The sequence below is a fragment of the Cyprinodon variegatus genome, unplaced genomic scaffold, assembly GCF_000732505.1.
Source record: "Cyprinodon variegatus isolate N-32 unplaced genomic scaffold, C_variegatus-1.0 Scaffold647, whole genome shotgun sequence".
NCBI classification, from domain to species: Eukaryota; Metazoa; Chordata; class Actinopteri; order Cyprinodontiformes; family Cyprinodontidae; genus Cyprinodon; species Cyprinodon variegatus.
The window spans coordinates 358,402-378,093 of NW_015151100.1; the positions used below are offsets into that span (position 1 = coordinate 358,402).

Consider the following 19,692-nt stretch of genomic DNA (forward strand, 5'->3'; position numbering starts at 1 on the left):
CTTCTCCAGATAAAACTGTGTAAATATTCCCCATCTGTCTTCTCCTGCAGTAATTACACAGCCCTGGTCGGCGTGTGGATCTATGGCTTCTTCGTCATGGTGCTGCTGGCCTTGGACTTCCTCTACTACTCAGCCATAAACTACGAGCTGTGCCGGATCTATCTGGAGAAGTGGGGATTAGGTGGACGCTGGCTTAAGAAGGCTAGGAATCAGTGGCATAGATCCATGCCTGAGGAGAGTGAAGTTCAGACTCAAGCCCAGCCCATAGTCCCCAGCGGCCACTATCAGCCCAGACACAGCCTCAGAGGAGAGAGCCACAGCCCGACGCTCCTGCCCTACAACACATCCACTGCATGGTGAGTTCATTACCAACATTGCATGCAGCAGTTAAAGGGATGTTAAGCTACGTAATGTGATAGGGGCTCTAAAAAATTCATAAAAATCCAATTTCCATTGGAGTATTTGCTCCTTTTACAGATTTTGCTGTTCTTAATTTGTTGCATTTAAGGGCATCAGGTCATCAAAATTAAATCTAGAAGTTAAGAGGGTTAACGGAGCAAAAAGTTAATAATTTACTTTAAAGTTAATCAAATTTACTCTCATTTGTTACCCTTTATAGTAGTAACATTCCCTATTAACAATCCTCTATATTAACAAAGTCTTCTTTTAAACCTAGAAGTACAGTCAGGAACCACTTTGGTGCAGTTTGCAACCATGTTTATTTTCTGGTTCCTGGGCCAGTCATTTAGGAGTTTTCTGGTTTACCAAAATAGAGTGCAGCATTTGGTATTTTATGTTGGCAAAAGAGCAGTATCCTTGAAGATTGAAGCTGGCAAAACAAGCAGGTCAGAAATATGCTCCATTTACACTACCCTCTGAAAACCAATCCGTGCCAAGTTCGGATCGAGCTTAAATCAGTTAACCACGGGGAGCTCGGTTCCTTACGACCATTTATACACCACGCTAGCACTGTTCCTGGCCTCCTAGTGACGATTTACAGTACTACTGCTCTCTCCAGGGAAACAAGCAAATCAACATGGCAGTGCCCAAAACATTCAGGAAGTTTGGTTATAATTGTGATATTTCATAGTTTGCAGAGAGTCGGGCAAAGAAGGCAGCCTTTGGTGAATTTATATGAGAGAGTCGGCTTTTGGGAATTGGATGCGACAATTGATAATCTAAACAGGGCTTACAGACGCAGGAAACGATGATAGATAATAAGGTTCACATTGCTAAGCACTGGAAATCATGAGGGGAGGTAGAGAAGCATGTATATTTATGAATGTTTCAAATTTCATGATTACAGAGGCTAAATATAAGGAGATGACGCGGTCTGCTCATGCACTCTTTGTTATCTGATAACTGTGCAAGCCCTACTGATGAACCAGTACCAGTTTAGCGTGGTTCGATTGTGTCTGACACAGTCCGGTTCAGTTTTGCATTCCATTTACACTCAAAAGTTATCTCAGTTACCGTGCTCGGACCGATCTCAGCACGGTTTCAAAAGGGTAGTGTAAATGGGGCTATATATTCAACAAAACCTAAGAAGTCTCAGCATCCTTTGACAGATTTTCCCAATAACCTACTATGGCTGAATCATCTTTACTCTCCATCTTGAAATATATCCTTATTTCTCTTGACTTGGCAACCTGTACAGCACTCTCTAAAGTGGAGGAGGATGAAGAGGAGTGGATGGGAGGTGTTTTGTTTTCAAAGTGTTCTGGTTTGGCATTATTCAGACATGAGCAGATCTTTAGATAGTAAACCCTTTCGTCCCAAAGAAATAGGGGGATTGTTGTCACAACTCTTTGGAGATAGGAAAGGTATTTAATTGATCAAGGATGATCAGAATCATTTTTATAATTTTTCTAAATCTGACACCCTCGACTACACAAAAATCTAAAAGTGAATCCCTGGATAAAAGGCTTTAGAAACCAATTAATAATAAAAAATGAAAAAAAATACTGCAACAACCTCCACCAAGAAATTAAGGGATAATAATTTTTTAGGAAAATTATTTTCTAGTTTCTAACTTGCAAAGAGCATAACAGATTTTTTTGTTAAACTGATCATATCCATGTTGTTTGGCCTTTTTACCTCGAAAAGGCGTCTGGTTAATGTCACCCAGCCGTTCACAGCAGCCAGTGTGAGCTCTAGAGCAAGTGTGCTGCTGTTTTATCCAATAAAACAAGCTATGCAGCCCTTCCTTAATAAACATAATAAATATAGTTGCTGTTCTTGGATTTTTTCCACTGAGGTTACAGCAGTTTCAGTAGTAGTGGACTTATTACAACTGATATTGCATAACTCTTGCTTTAACAGATACATCAACTGACTTACAGGATTTCAAGCAAAGCTGTTAAATATCAAGAAAATATGTAGGTTTGTTAATATCTGGTTAATATCTGTTGTTCAGAGACTATTGTTATATTACATAAACCTGTGTGGAGCACAACACAATGTGGTTTGTTCTGCTCTGATAAGCATATTTCCAAAGCAGGTACTGTTGCCATTTGGAAAAGAACATTGAATAAAACAGATGCTTGGATACCGAGGGGGTGATTGACCTCAGAAATGTTGTTTATTCCATTTTTCTGAAGCACAGTTTTTATGTATTTACTTTCTTGTTGGTTTTCTTTCAAGTCTTTGCTTTATGATACAAAAAGCAACGTGCCAGTAGATCAATGAGTCATGAATGACAGCGTGTTTAGAGTAACTTCAGTGAAATTAACAAGATGGAGGCTCAAATATTAGGTTGAATTCCTTTTGAAGAGCAAAAATAAAGATAATGAGATTGCACACAAACAAGTAAATACAACAGGAGATAAGATCTCTTCACTATCTTCCTTGAACATTTTCCCATTCTTCTATTGGATTTTTATCTTTTTAAGATAAAGCTGCACTTTACCTCATTAGGTAAATTTCATTCTAGATTTAGCAGAGATTAAATGATTCATGATTACATAAAATTGTTTGGGGCTGTTTTCTTTGGAAAACATAATCTTTCATCCTTTCTGTGTGTATTTCTTTTGCATCAGAGAGAAGTCACAAAAAACTCTAGGTGTGCGCTCCCACATGTGAGCGGGGTTAAAACAAACAAGATGATTTATGACTCCCAGGGAACTGTAAAACGCTGTAGCTGTAGCTGTGGAGGAACTCCTTCTTTTTTTTCCCCCGACGTTGTTCAAACTTTGATGATAAAGCAGCAGGATCGCAGAGCACAGCCTGAACAAACATCCACTTTTTGAACAGTCAATTTTTCATCCTGGTCTCTGTCTCAGATGCTGTGCACCCAGACTTCTTTGACTAGAGTTCAGACTCCTCCTAGAGGTAGACATGTCTCTAGGGCTATGGTAATTTAATGTTGCAAAGGTTTGACAAATGGCTTCAAGAAAGAGTGCAGACTGCGTGGACCGACAGACGGAGGAGCAGGGATGCTGGAGAGGGGATCTGGGGACCGTTCTGCTGGTGGGAAACGTAGTTAACTTATACTCAACAAATCCATAGAGCTTCCTCATTAGACATGAAGTCTGTTCGGTATGATAGTACTCATCAATCCTATTTTGGCTAGGCTCACCTCTACTGCCTACAACATGTACCAGCTCAGGCAGATTATGTTAAGGTTAGGAAAAACAACAAATTAAAGGGGCTTCAACATGTAAACTACTGATCTTTGCAAAGGTATTTATACCCCTCTAACTTTATTCTGTCATGCTAATTATATATACAAACTTAAATGCATTTTAAGAGGGTTTAAGACATTGACACAAAGTAGTAAAATGGTTTACAATAAATGTAAATTTCACTACAACTCCAGATATATACATTTCTGTAACTATTTTTCTGTTTTTTGTTTTTTTGTTTTGTTTTGTTTGTATTTTTTTTTCTAAAAAGCTCAAGCTCTTTTGAGTTGCATAAAAGGCCTATGTTGACTGCTTCTTTTTTCTAGATTGTGATGAAAAAATTATGCAGAGACATTTGTTTTTCGAGATGTTAAGGTAGAGCAGTTCAACTCGTTTCAGTTCTGAACTTTGACTGGACCATTCAAACACAAAAATAGGCTTTAAAGAGACATTTTGTAATTTTTTTTACAGAAAAGTATCTTTTAATTAGCCTTTTTTTTTTTACTCTTTATACTAAAACATAGTTTGATAAGCAGACTGATACCTCAGTAATTCAACGCTGATGCATCCATAAGCCTGTAATCTATATCAGGTCTGAAGTTCCAGTTCTGTTCTGTGGATGCCCATCAAGCAAATCCACGTTGAATGGGTCTAATCTAGCAAAAAAAAATCAAAGCATTATAATCAAGACAAGTGTGAGGGTACACTACGAAAACGTGCAGAAGAGTGCTGCAGTTGTGTGTTTTGGCCACAGGTAGCAGTGTCTTATGTTATGCCTCTTCAAACTAAATATTTTTATTGCAGCTCTGACTTGATTTTTAGTGACATCCAGCTGAAGGGCCTTCACTCCAGAGTCTTGTATTTTTACTCCATGTAATCAGCTCGTCCTCCTAAGATCTTTAATGACCTTTTCTGACATTGCTATGAAACAGCCCCTCCATGGTATAATGCTCCCACGACTAAAGCGTCTTTTTCTAAGTCAGTCAAATAAAATGCAAGTGAACTACACTGAAGTTTTTTGGAGAGTGATACATCTGTAAAACTTTATACAGTTTAAACACTTTTGGCAGGGCATTTTTTGTTTAAAGAAGGAAGCGAACCTCAGCGGTCTAAAAAAAGAAATCCCTTTTTTTCAAGAAGGATGTCATATCTTGTATGAGGGTTTTTTTTTTTTGCCATAAAAGGTGCTTCTGCTTTTTTTTAATGAGCAGGCCAGCACTTACCAAATCCTAAAATGGTTCTTGCACAATCAGTAAAACAACATGACAGATGCTTGGAGCTATATTCAGCCACAAGCAGTTTCTGGGACAAGATTAGAAGAGCCTGTTTGCAGTTTCACACATTTAAGCTCTCCTCTGAATGCTGATAATGCTCACACTTCGTCTTAAAAGTGTTAAGTAACCAAAATGGGCAATAGTGTGGTGCAGTGGATGATACCCACGCCGTGTTTCATCAGACGGCCCCATATTTGATTTGTTGGGACTCACAGATCTTTTCCCTCTGGGCGCAGGATGCAGAGTAATAGTTGATAAAACTGGGTCCACTTGGTTTAACATCTGCTGGTCAAATGTAAATAAACACAGACCGGGTCAAGTCCCAAAACTGGTGCAGCGGCATCTAAAAACAACCCGGTCACAGGGAACGGATAATGACCAGCACAGCAGAGCAATCTAAGCAGATCCGCTGATTTCTCCACACGAATGGAGAAAGTGCAGCTTGGCATTCAGCAATGGGAATATTGCTCTCCTTTTTGTTACATGAGCAGGCTGCTTTAAACTGCTGCAGATCTGCTGGGGGTTTCAGTGTAGGCGGCCTGAGAAAGTGTTATTACTCTCCATGGATACCATTTATTAACCTCCGCTATTCACATATTCACTTCAGTTTGGGCAAATATAGAAAACTTAATTCTCCCTCTTCACCAAATTATATTTAAGAGGAAAATACCGGGTCCACCCAATATTGTGGTTTATCTTCACTTTGCTGGAGCTGTGCTGTGGTTCTTTGGAAACAGGAAATTGCCTGCAGATGGGAGTTTACTGAACGTGTAACAGGAGACCGAATGGCAACAACATCCCAGTTAATGATTGAGTTTTTTCAAAGCGTGTTTTTGATTTTTCCTTTCTGGATTAAAATACAGGATAGCCAGTAAAACCCACTATGCTTAACCTTCACAATCAGTGCGACTACTTTGATTAATCTATTCAGGTCTGTAAAGCAAAGCAGATGCCAGGAACTCAAGATCCTCAATCAAGACAGTTTTTAGTTCTCAAAATGAAAATGTGCAATTATACCTCCTTAAGGCTCATTTAATTTTCTGATGAGATAAAGAGTTAACCCTAGACAATGTTTTGCAGAACTACTAATATCCTTTCAACCTTTTTTCTCAAAATAACCACTGACTTCAGTTGCTATTATGGTCTCATTGAAGAGACAAATATAAACTAGTGCATAATTATAAACTGAAAGGAATCAGATTCATAGTATGTATTGTTTGGTTTGTTTTTATAGATGCCATCTAAAAGATAATGCAAGCATTTTTATTGAGACCTCTTGTGTCAGTACTTTATGTAAAGACCTTTTTTGCAGTTGTCTACCTCTCACCACTTTGCTTGTTTTTGAGTGTCTTTGAACAGCAATTTTTGCCTCAGATTCTTATTTTGATCTAGGTCTAACTTTAACTAGGCTTTTTTTTATATATATATAAAGGAACATGCTGTAGTGTAGAGCATTTAGTTGTAGACTGGTTATATGTTTTGGGTTGTTACCTTCTCAAAGGCGAGTCAAGGCCCAAATTGTAAGTCTTCTACAACCTCTAACAGATTTTCTTTAACAGTTGTGTAGTCTTTAGCTCTATTCTTCATCTCTTAATCAGTTTTGACCAGCTTCTCTGTCCCTAGGGAAGAGATTTAGGTTTTATCTGACTTCAACAAAGCTTGTGAATTTCTTTCAACTGACTGCTGACAGTTACCTAGAATTATAAAGTAGAGGACTTATCCTGTCAAAATATTATAACACCTGAGCTGAGGATCTCTGCAGATGCTCTAAAGCTATGCTCTGCTTCTTGGCTGATTTAATGTTATTGTTAATATTAATGTTGGGTTACGATAAAGGAGTCTTTTGCAACTAGTATTTTGCAAACTAGTGCTGTAGTGAATGCCATCTCGATCTGGATTTCTCAAAATCCTTATTTAATCAAAAACCCATCTTTTAGTCCCTTTATAGTGCAGCCACTCTGACATTCTGCAAAAATGATCTGATCAGCTGCTGACATTTAAGTGGAACTAGATTGGTTTCCTGATGCACAAATATCTAAGCAGTAGGATAAGATGCTTAAGGAGTTTCTTTGCTCGTGTTTTGCAGCATTTTTATAAAAATGCATGAGTCAATATTGGTTTTATTAAGTCTGAGCATCTGCCAGGACAGTCATAGAAGAAGAAAAATTGAGAGAAATAAGATGTTGGGCAACATTCAATGACACCACTGCAAAATCAGCCAGAGCTCCATATTGAATCCCTTGGCGACTGATAAGTCACTCTGCACTCAGAAGCAGCAGTACCCTCCCACTCGATCTGGGCTGTGTTGCTCAGAAGCCCAGCTGAGCTGAGCCATGTGGAGACTGGTCTATGTGAGATCTGTGGCGTTCACCTGACTCACCAGGCATCGTAACACAGCTCCTTACAGCCCGGTCTAATGTGACTCAGTGTTACCATCTTCATGTAGTAAATGTGATCACCATCAGATTTTTTTTTGTTTTACATCCCTTTAAGCTTTCCTAGTAGTGGTAGTTTAGCACATGATCTGCAGGAAACGGTGCTGAGCAGCCCTATACTCAGACTCAGGAGGCTACAACATTTTCCCTCCTTTTTTCAGAGTGTGATCAAAGCATTGCCCTGTCTCCTGCACATTCACATCCATCTTTGAACCCACTGGTTGATTTTCTGTGATGAAAATGAAACAGTATGTTAAAATGTTATCCTGGTCTGCCTGTCCACAGACCAGAACACCAAGGCCTTGTCCAATTAATAGAGCGCTCCATGTGGTGTGAGTTAATTAACATCATAGATGCTACAAAAGCAGAAAGACACAGAGCTGTGTGAGGAGATAGAGCAGGCGAGCAGGTTTAAGACCTTTGAAAATGTTACATTGAGCTGCAGGAGTTATATTTCATATTCCCCTTTAGCCTGTAAAGATTTACAGCTCAATAGATGAGAAATAAAATATGTAAGCTGTTTTAGGAGTTCTTTTCAACAAGCGGGACACATATGCTGTATAGATTATCTAGACACAGAAGGAAAAAGAACATATCTGTTCATTTATATGACTTTGGCTCCCAGCTAATGAAATCCTAGCTTCTCAGAGACTGACAAAAACTGACAGATAATATTCTTTTAGTAAAAGAACTATTACATAACGCCTGGAGCAAGTCCTGTTCCTACCAAATATTCTGCTTAGTGTTTATATTCTTAAAGGTGTTTATCAAAATCACTTAATGTTACATAAACAACAAAGAACTATTAAAAATAGCTTTCAGTACTCTGAAAGTCTCAGTAAGTTAAGTGAACTCCTTGGAAAACTCCTTGGAAAATTAAACTAAATTATATCAACTGTTTTAAGTATTGAAGTGGCTTAAAGATATAAATATATATTGGTTTTCTAAAAGTGTATTAGTTTATTTTCTTTTTGAGTAAGCTAAATAAGGAAAACAAACTTTACTCAAAGATTTTGTATTTCTATTTTAACGCTTGTGTTTTATTTCAATTTAATATGTTGATGCTAAACTGAAAAAAATTATTTCTAGATGCTTAAAATGTATTATAAACAGTTACAGGAGGGCTTTTAAGTTGTGCCTATGAATCTTTTGAGTTGTTGAGCTCAGAAAATATGAGCTCAGCTCAGTAGTTTCTGAACTTCAGCCAGCCCCTTTGTTTCCTGTCTTTCATTTCTTGCAGTGTCTGACCTCAGTAGCAATGACTAGAATGGCCGAACACACCTGGATTAATCAGTTTGTCCAGTAATGAAAGACAGGAAACAAAGGAGCTGGCTGAAGTTCAGAAAGTATTGGAGTTGGGTATATAGCCAACTGTTTCAGAACATATTATAGCCAACCATATTGTAATATTGAGCGATGATCTTGATTCAAAGTTGAGTTGAAGTAGCAATTTTAGCTGCACAGTGAAAGCAATCTATCTCTTATTTCCAAGTTGTGACAATCAGATCCTTAGGTCATCAGAAGTCTTTGTTTAGTGTTCAGAAATGATGTGATGTGTCATGAAATGAGGAGAAACCAGAAAGGTTTAGGTGGCTTAGCTTTTAGGGAAAGAGTTAGGAATCGGAAGAAGACATCTATAGTTTATAGCAAATTACTACCCATGTGATGCCAAAGGCATTATTATAGGTGACTTTAAAGGGGCTTTTCATTTTCTGTCCAACAGTTTATGAGTATAAAAAGACAAGTCAATGTTATTTGAGTTCTGTTCACTTAAAAATCTTCTGTTAAATTAATGTTCTGGAAAAAACTTACTGTTGGATTAAATTGCATCAGAAAGTCCCAAAAAGTTGAGCAAGTCAAGCATTGTTGTGTTGCTCTGATGTTCTGACACCTAATGTTTTATGAACGTCGAAAATTCAAACACATACACGCAGTAGAGCATGAATAGTAGGCAAGTGAACTTCCTCTCCTTCTTTAATTTGTTTCCCCCCTCATACAAAAAGACCTCTTAATTTCTGATAATCAGTTGGAAGGTTCAGCTTTGTAAGCTATAGTCACAACATTTACAGTTATAGGGCCTCTTAAGAAATCACTGACCCTACCCTTCAGCTCAATGCCAGGATAATCACCACTTGATGCTTCAAGCATTAACTTATTGATACCAACATGCAAGTAGTTTAAGTTATACTATATGTCTCAAAGTGTAACAGGAAGAAACAGTCCAAGGAGGTTTCTTCCTGTTAAAAGGGAGTTTTTCCTTTCCACTGTCGCTACAAGCATGCTTAGTGTGAGGGATTGCATCCAATCAATGAGTCGATGCAATCAACTGGTTTTCCTTAGATAGAAAACTTTGAATCAATTTGACTGGATGATCTGGTGAACTGTAAAGTGCCTTGAGATGACATGTGTTGTGAATTGGCGCTATAGAAATTAACTTAATTGAATTGAAATTGAATTGAATTGATTTGAACCATCCCTGCACACACGACTACATCAGTTTGACCACTGAGGTGCAATTTTACAGTATGTATCACGTTGGTTGTTTCATGTTGGGTTAAACAATGCTTCAACTGTGAAGATGGTCCAACAAGCAACAATTCTCTCTAAAACCCAGCTATTGTTCAAAACAGATACATTTTAAGGTGATTTAGCTGAGTAGGTCCTCCTGTAGTGGCATTGATGTGGTGTCTCCATTAGGGATCATAAAGGTAATGAAATGACTACTTAACAGACATAAACAAAATAGCTAATTCCTCGTGTACTGTATGTTTTCGATTCTACAGGCAGCATTTTTAGGTTTGTGAAATGAAGCAACTCTTCTCTTATTTACGATATTTCAACTGGTAATGGAGTGTACTGCCCCTAGTGTTTCTAAATAATACTGCAGCAAAGTTAGGGAGAAGCATAAAAGCCTGCAGCCCATGTTCAGGCCCAAAATCCTGAAAGTTTTCACAGTAGCTAAGATTTTAGGGCTTGGAATAGAGCAAAAATTGCCTAAATGGCCAGAAACAGAAAAACAAAATATAGAATTCTGTGTATAATAAATCTATTTATGATGTTAATTGTAGGTTTTTAAAAAGAATGACTAAAATATTATTAGCAATAGTACAATTATTCATTTAGAATCACTGGTTCATAACTGTTTTAACTAAAAATAAAAAACGTTTTTTGATTTAATTCTCTGAAAAGTGAAGAGCTTATTGTTCCCAGTGAGAAGAGGCTCTGTTATTTTAAGCAGAAGTGATTAGTGGAAGGCTTGGTGGATGTGATTCATAGATCTGAGGTGGGCTTGGAGTCCTGACGAGACTTCCAGACTCCTAAAATATTCCTGTAAATCTAATTGCTTTTAGAAAGCTGCCCTGTTTTGTGTGTTTTTCATTTCTCTGACTCTGATTTCAAACCAATATTTTATTTTTTCCCATAAAGAAATGTTGACCATAAGGCTGAAAGAGCACTCGCTCTACACTTATACGGTATCAGCCTTTCTGTGTTGTTCAGGAGGAAGACGAAACCTCTCTGTATCAACTGTGGAATTTAATGATGTAGACCTGTGCCCCCTGAGCAATAAAATGGCTTTTAGGAGAAAAAAACACTGTTGGTTATCTGCTTGTTATCTGCTTCCAGTCTGTTTAGATTTACAGTACCTTGTCTGCATGTCCAGAAAGATCTCCTCTGCTTTTGTATATAAGGGAATCTTCCTAACTCTGAACTGTTATCATGCAGTTTAGATGTAGCCATCATGCAGATAACTTTAGATAAAGGAAGGAATTGATTTTCTTAACTTTTTATAAAACTGACCCATCAAACATTACCTACTAAATTAAATATATTATTGTTAAAACTGATCCAGATATGCTAAATCAATGCAGATTATGATTATGTGATATATTTTGTGTAACACACTGTCCAACCAATACTAGTTTATGTATTTCATTTCAAATTGAAATCAGTTGCTGCTGGTTTTTCATTCTTCAACGAAAGCACAAAAAGCTTTGATTACGCTACCTTCATTATCCTCACAGTTTGTCATGTTATGAAAAATCTGTAAATAATTACTGTAATTTTACATGTTTGGAAAATAGAAAAAAGGTACCCTTTACAAGACACTTTGTCAAAAAAAATTTTGAACAGTATGTTATGCATTTGTGATCAGACCAAGCCTGACTAACGGGTAGGCCTTATATGCATCTATGAGCCCTGAAAGGAGCAGGCAGAAACCAATTTCAAAGGCAGGACTGTCAGCAGAACAGGTTAGAACCAATCAGATAACTATGGATATGATGCAAAAACATCTTTTTTTAAAAGAAAAGCTGTTATAGTTGCCAGTTGTTCAAATTTAAACTATATATATATATATATATATATATATATATATATATATATATATATATATATATATATATATATATATATATATATATGTATATATTCAGTTCTCCTTTTTCTACATGTTTGATGTGTCTGCTAAATGGCTTGCAGTAAAGTGAAAAAGGGACTTTCTGTGCCTTTCTTTCAGCCTTTCTTTCAACCTTACATTCAAGCTTAAATTCATATTGCTTAAACTTTCAATGAAATACTCTAAATTTTGTGATTGATTGGTGCATAAATGTCAGAAGTTCAAACAATGTCAATATTTTTTTAAGGCACTATCCATGGTGTTTCTCAATATTATTGTGGCCTTACAGGCACGGAAGGCAATAAGCATATGTCTTTATCATTTCTGTCTTTAAATCAAGTACATTTGCGCTATGACATTATTTATGCTTTAAATATTAAAGGAATGAGAAGTCAGGTGGCAAACAATTGTCATTTTAAGGAATCTTAGTAATTTATTTTGCAGAGATTAGATATTTCTTTATATTAAGATTTGGTGATGGAAAACAAATAAAAGTATAAAACAAAAAAGGGTTACTTTTAGAACTCCTAAATTAACGACCTTATTTAGCATGAGACATACCAAACATACAACACTTTGTAAAACCCTGTGGTGAGTTTATGTATGAACTTCTTGCCAGTAGAACAGAAGGCACAAATAAGAATATGTATGCAAATTCAGCTGTTGACTTGAAGAATTCAGTAGCACATTTTTATTATACGCCTGCAATTTCTGGGAAGGTAATTGATGATTTTTGTCTGTATAACTGTATCATTTTTTCGCATGGTCATTTTATTTGTGAACTGAAGACATTGTCACTCGACTGCAGCCAAAGCTGTGAAACATGAGCAAAAACTAAAACATTTTGGAAAGTCTTCACCTTGGGCAGATTTCACCACATTACCCAGTGAAATCAATTTGCATTTGAATTAGCAATTTAATTTGAAAATGTTAATTAAATGTTTTATCATGAGCCATCCCATATGATTACTTAAACTGATTAGTTATTCTGGGGAAGACTAGCGAGGGCAGCAACATGTAATCATTTTGTCAGCTGCTTTGGTGCATCTCTACAGCCAAATGTTTTGTTTTCAGAACAGGGCTGTCCGCCTTCACTTATAAGGACAACCTTTTACACCTGAGAAGGCCTCAGAGGCAGACAGTGGGTGATTTTTATTCATCGTTCTTTGTTGTTATGACTGCCTGAGAGCGCACTAAAAGCAGAAACATGATCCTGTGGTTGCACAAGAAGGGAAGTAATTTCTTCATCTCCTGCTGATTTTCTAAGTTTGCTTGCTCACAGAAAATATCTCTCAATTTTTTGTGGTAGCTTTTTTTCTAATGTGAAGGGACAAAATATCACTCAAAAACTCAGGAAAGACATGAAAGAAAATAATGTCCATGTCATTGAGTGGAAAAGTATTTTCATCCATCAATAGAACATGACTTAGTGCTCATTGTGGAGAGGATAGAAACTAAAGCAGTAGTACTGCTTAGCAACTAAAAGCCATGACTCCCTCCTACAGATGCGTTTGTTGTTGGATTCAGGCTTGGAGACACAGTTACTCCATTAGGCTGATATTCCTCAGCCATCCTCATGATGAGAGATTAAAGTCTGAATACAAAGCTTTACTGTGTGTGGCTCTGTCCACTGGTTCCTCAGCACAGTGAATCCAGATGGACATTTCAGTGGAAACAATGCAATAACATAGAACATCGGAAATCCTCTCAGATATCTTCCATTTTTACCCCAGTTATAAAACATTGCATTTTCTATTGGTTTATTATCCACTTTTTAGAAGTCAGCTATTTAAGACAGTCAGACCAAATATTTTACTTTGCACCTCTCCCCCATCCTGAGCCAGCATGTGCTGATAGTGGAAAGACACAACTCCAATAGAGCCTGGCTCATTGTGAGCACCCATTAGCTATGACAAAATTGGGTTTAAGAGGACAGAATAGACCACCACAAATTCAAAGGGACTTGTCCCACCCCAAAAAATGTTTTTATATCAGTAGCTTACAATGTTTGCATACAAAGACTTTCCATACAATTGATGCAATATCTCTGTGTTTTACTCTTAGTTTTTGATCTATCTCTTCTGGAGGTAGCCTAACAAGACAATTTGACTGCAGGTACAAAGCCATGCCATGAGTTAACAAGGAAGTAATTTCCCTAGCACAACTTAGAAAGAAAGAGGAAAACTTCAAGATTAAGTTAAAAAAAAAAAAAGAATTATCTCAAATACTAATGCTGATTAGACATGAGTAGTAGTTGGAAAACAACATGACTGATTGGGTTCACTCAGGCAGAACTAAAGCCACAGAAGCTGTCTGGTTGATGGATGGGTAAATACTGCAGCAGAAGGCAACAGCATACAGCAATGTTTATGTGTGTTGGCCACCCGGTGCAAAAATTCTCTTCAGGCTCAAAAAAGTAAAGGTAAACACTATGAAATGCAGTGACACGATCAAAACAAACATAGACCAAGTGCAGGTGAAAGTAGTTTACATAGATCATTTTATAATTACTACTTTATTAGTCTGTGTAAGATATAGATTTTATATAAGCCCATTTTACCATAGTCCCTTTGGAGCCTAATGGTGATATCTACAGTCACTAGTATTTCAACTCTGCGCTGCTGTAGAGCAAATATGTCTGCATCCATACAAACGCGACCTGCTCCGTTTTTATTATATAAAACCATTTATAAGGCAACACAAAAAGAAAGAGACCTACACTTTATAGATGATAATAAATAACATATGGATAATACATTGCATTTATGTCAGTAAATCTCTGAAATCATTACACAGTGTAGCTTTAAAGTGATTTTTTTTATATAAGCATAGTGCGTGAGTAAGCCCGTTTTTTGGAAAACAGAAGCCTAATGGCAGCAGTAGCTCAATTGGTGGCTTCATCAAGGAGAGCAACAGAGTTAGACACATATATTCAGATCCAGATGTAGTATCTATGGGGTTATAATTTTTTCAACAACCAGGGAAGAGATGAGAGAGACTGGGCTTAGTTGAACATCTGTACAGAGAGAGAGCACCAGGTTGTTGGCAGCATAGTGAGATTCAAAAGGGAAACAGGTAAACACAAGGCTAGGAGTAACCATTTTTTAAGAATGAACAGGAAAAAGTAGGAGTCAGTTGCTACGTTATTTGCAACCCCCATGCTTGATATTTGGTGTGGTGTTTTATGAGTCATACTAGGTCATACAAATAGCAGTTCTCTCCTTCTAAGCAGTGCAAGTAGACCTGATGCCAAGGTACTCAAATTTGCTCCTATTTCTCTACTACACATTTTTGCAAAATTGTATTGACTCATTGAGATTTTCACTATCAAACTTTAAACTGTAGCTTAAAATGTGAATATCTAGGAAAATGAGATAGAAAGATGTTATATGCAGTACTGTGTTAGCAATACTGTTCCAATCACTTGGGTTACAGCTGCCTTCCCGTGAAATATAGGCTCTTCCCATTGTTCATGAAGATGTATAAACTTAATAAAAAATAAAACCTTACCAACTATGGTGTAATTACATAAATAAATTATGTTTAGTTACGGGAATGAAATGTAACTCAGAAGAGTCCAAATGGCAACATTGGCACCAAATAACGGTACAAATTAGCAATGGTATAAACTGACCTTGTAATGTTATTTCTACTCTATTTATTTTAAATATTTTATCTGCTTACATTACAATAAAGCTACTATAAGTCATATAAATCGTACGGTTTTTTTCATGTGTACAAACTACTTTAATTAGGTATCAATGAAATATTGATTTTCAAAATTGTATGATAAATCCTAATATGGCCCTATTTCTGTTCATTTGTTTACATTGTCGTTTCTTTTCTCCTTTTGGACAGAATGATGCTGCAAGTGGACAAACTGAAGAGTAGCAACACCTGGTTTCCTTATAGAGTAGAAAGGAGATGTTCCGGAATCCCATCGCTGTGGACTGCAGATACATCCCCTCTGTTGGTTTGGCCATTCTTTAGTAGTTTGTTGTGACTACTGCCCCGTCTAATGAGCACAAACACCCAAGGACAGAAGCAGCTTTTTTAGAGGGAACATTTGAAAAAGGACTATTTCAGCTAGACCCTCAGCAGAGGTGAGACTGATATGTTTAAATGCTCAGAGTTTCAAATGATTTTTGAAATTAGCTGGCATGGTCTGCAGCGCCCCAAACACACCCAGGATGAGCTGCAAGCCGACTGCCATCAGTCTACAGAAACAATTCCTCTTTCTACAGTAGATATGAAATGTTTATCACACCGCTGTGTCTCTTTGTGTTCCGTAGCAGTTAGACACAGTTGTAGATTATCTATTTGGTGAATTATTTATGTGAACCAGTAGGAGAATTTCTATGAGTAACTTTCTGAAAATATAATAGCTTGGTTTGATGCTGAGCATCTCACTTAGGATGTTTTTGTTAAGACCAGACATGTTTGTCCTTGGTCATGCTGGAAATGGCATCTTCTTAAAAAATGTTTTAACTACTCCTTTCTGCGTAACAAAGGCTTTCCCTCCACAGTGTCTGACAAAAACACAACACCATTCAGTTTTTTCCTAGGTGGGTCATAATCTTTACAAGAAGTCAAGCAGAGGTTCTGTTTCTTCAACCAGAACATTAGTGAGGTTCAGAGATGCCTTTTGGAGCAGGAGGAAGCTTTATGCCAAGTTAAACAAAATCCTTGGTGACAGCCCTTCAGACCAACAACAAACCCAGGCAACTTCTAAGCTTAATGTGTAGTATTTTCACTCGTCTGAAGTCTGCAAGTATGGCAGCTTCATTAGCAATATAATGCAAATTATTTTCCTTTAGCTCCTTTATAAGGGGAACTTTGTATCCTGTATTGGTGACAGATAATTGTAAGAAATTAGCCATGATTGAAAAAAAAAAAATCCATCCAGGCCCCTTAACTGTCAGCAATAATGTACAGCAGCCAATCATAAGGATGAACTGGTATCATTAAACTAGTAAGTACTGACTGGGAAATCATGGAGGTGTGTCCCAAACACCTCAGAATAGACTGCATATGTTTAAAGGTGAATGAATATATAAGAACATTTTTCAAAATATCTCTAAAAAGCTTTCCAAAGATTTTAACTACCACTTTGTACAAAAATCTATCTGTAGCTGAGAGTTGCATCTGATCAGAGCTCATCCTAATTATCCAGAAAAAATGTTAAAAGTACTTCTATGATTTTCAAGAATCTTGGTGTTTGTTTTACTAAACAAAAGCCCTAAAACCAGGATGCAGTGCTCGTAAAAGTGTTTAAACCTCATCCCCAATTTATTTTTGTTCACATTCCAACCACTAACGGCAGTGTATTTTATTGGTATTTTATTGTTTAAACAATAAAGGGACTGACCTACTATTAAATAAAAAAACCAATGAATTGATTGGGCGAACAAAAAATGCATACGGAATCAGGGGATGATCTACTATGACTGTATGCACAATGGAAAACAGGTGCAAAAGTGTTGCAGACTGCCCTACTGAAATGAGGATTTTGCGTGTGCTTCTGTCTGTTCTCGTGAAGACTTATGGGTAACAGAGTAAAGTTCAAAAGAATCCAATTTTTAAGGCATTAAATTTAAAGTCAATTAAAACAGATAAACATTATCAATTATTTTAATAAAGCGATTTACAGGCAACTGTAAAATTATCTAGAACCATGAATATAATAAAATCTTATGTGTAAAGATAACATATGTATTACAAGGGCTGAAAAACAAAAATGCTTTTGGCACTTAAGAAGAGAATCCTTGCTCTCTCACTCTGTTATGGTTGTTAATGTTTAGTTTTCTTTGTTCATAAACATACCGCAATATTTAAGTTCATTCATGGTGTTTTCTTTTCTTTTTTCCCCCACATAAACCATGAAACACTCTAGCATATACTATATTGTCAAAAGTATTCACTTACCTGCCTTAATTTGAACATGAATATACTTGACGTCTTAATTTATATTGATCAATATGATGTTGTTCCACCTTTTGCAGCTATTATCAGTCTTGACTCTTCTGGAAAGGTTGTCCACAATGTTTAGAAGGGTGTTTATGGTAAGTTTTTACAATTTCTCCTGAGGCATGTTTGCAAGGTCTAGACTAATGGCAAGAAGGAATGGCTCTCAGTCTTTAAATCTCCCAAAGGTGTTATATTGGGTTGAGGTCAGGATCCTGTGCAGGCCAATAAAAAATCATCCATGCCAAACCCTCTGCTCCATGCCTTTTTCTGGACCTTGCTTTGTGCAAAGTTATATTGTAATGCGAAGGGAACATCTCCAAACTTTTTCTACAAAGTTTGAGAAAGTAAGTGTCCAAAATCTCTTGGCAAACTCAAGCAATGAGCTGCCCCATTGCTTGAACTGGAACTAATCTCAGCTCCTAAAAAACTATCCATCAACATAATTCCCCCTCCACTAACTTTACATGTTGAACTTTAGAGCCAGGAAAGTAGAATTCTACTTGCAACGGCGAAAGCAGACTTTTCCATCAGACTATCCAGGATTCATCTGTACAGGAAACACTTCTCCACTTGTCTAGAATCCAGTCAAAGTGTGCTTTACATCACTGCATTAAATGCTTTGGATTGCGCTTGATGAATTACCAAAAAAGCACCTGGTAATGGAAAACTATTCTATAAATCTCCCTATGTGCTGTTGTTAAGCTAATCTAAAGGCGATATGGAATTTTAAGGTATGCAGCAACTGATTGTGCAAAACATTGATCACCTCTGTGCACTTATGCACATCAGCATCCACTGCCTTTGCTTTTTTAGTTCCTCCACTTGGTGGCTAAGTTGCTATCTTTCTTAATGATTTCATGTTGTTATAGTGCCACTAATAATTGAGGAGCAAAATACTTTCATGGCTGTAGTTGTTGCACAGGTAGCATCCTATAATAGTACCATGTGGATATTCACAGAGCTCCTGGTAGCAACCTATTCTTTCATTATTGTTAGAAAAAGGCGCCATCCCTTTGCGCAGGTCTTCATTCAAAAAGTTAAGGCTAAGAAATGGACTGAAACACCTGATTATGATTATATGAATGGATGAGTGAATATTTTTGGCAATAAAGTGCATGTTCACAAGTACTGACGGTTTGCATCTTCTCTCATTAACCAGTGATACCTTTTTGCACATGATGAGGACATTTTGTGAGTGAGTTTGCACCTGGCTTTCAAAGATGCCAAATGTATTTGATAAATAGCATTGCTGCTGGAAAATAATTACGTTTGATTATTATCCTCCCAGTATTTTGAATGATATGATGATCAGCATATGTTCAGCAAAATCATGAAGGTCTCTGTTTCAAAGAGCAAACCTAACCTGCACCAGGCATGTACTATCTAGTTTTCCAGATGTTTTTTTTTTTTTTTACGTGGAAAAACTTTAGTTTAGACCAGAATTTCTTTTTGTTGTGGCAATCTGTGAGGATAAATATACATATTTTTCAAATGATTTGTTTAACAAACCTGAAACTTTTGGCCATTCTTAGTAAAAAAAAAAAAAAAGGCCCGATTAAGTCATGTTGAAGATATATTTTTACATATTTTCACAGATTCTCAAATGTATTTATGTCTGGAGTTGGAATGTATTTATCTCCACTTGTCTTTAGATAAATTCAGACCAGCTGCCTTTCTTTGCTGGAAAAAACAAAAAAACATCCTCACAGCATGATTTCCCCCCATTATGTTTCTCTGTGGGGATAGTGCATCCAGATTGAAGCACAATGTTAACTTTCCTCCAAATATAATATTTAAATCGTGCCAGAGAGTTTACTACGGTTTTATCTAACTAGTTAAAACCAGAGCTCAAAGGTTTTGTCGTAAAACATACCATGTTTTAAGCTCTTTCACATCTAATTTTGCAACCTGTCTTCATAATGCTTCTAGTTTAGTAATGTCCCCTAACAGGCACTTGAGGAACATTTGGATCTCATTCAAATGGCAGTTGGTTATAC

At 36.8% G+C, this 19,692-nt stretch overlaps 1 protein-coding gene across 4 annotated transcripts in view; it reads left to right on the plus strand.

Annotated features, from left to right (window-relative positions):
• The window catches only part of kiaa1644 (KIAA1644 ortholog), a 55,093-nt gene extending 36,024 nt beyond the window's left edge, over positions 1-19,069 (plus strand). For 3 of the 4 annotated variants that reach the window (XM_015393538.1, XM_015393539.1, XM_015393537.1), the window contains one exon: positions 51-360. In XM_015393538.1, the coding sequence (XP_015249024.1) occupies positions 51-360 (310 nt within the window). Of the gene's footprint in view, positions 1-50; positions 361-15,586 lie in introns of those variants that run through there. The other variant, XM_015393540.1, reaches the window with a different exon arrangement.
• Positions 19,070-19,692: the final 623 nt, after the last annotated feature.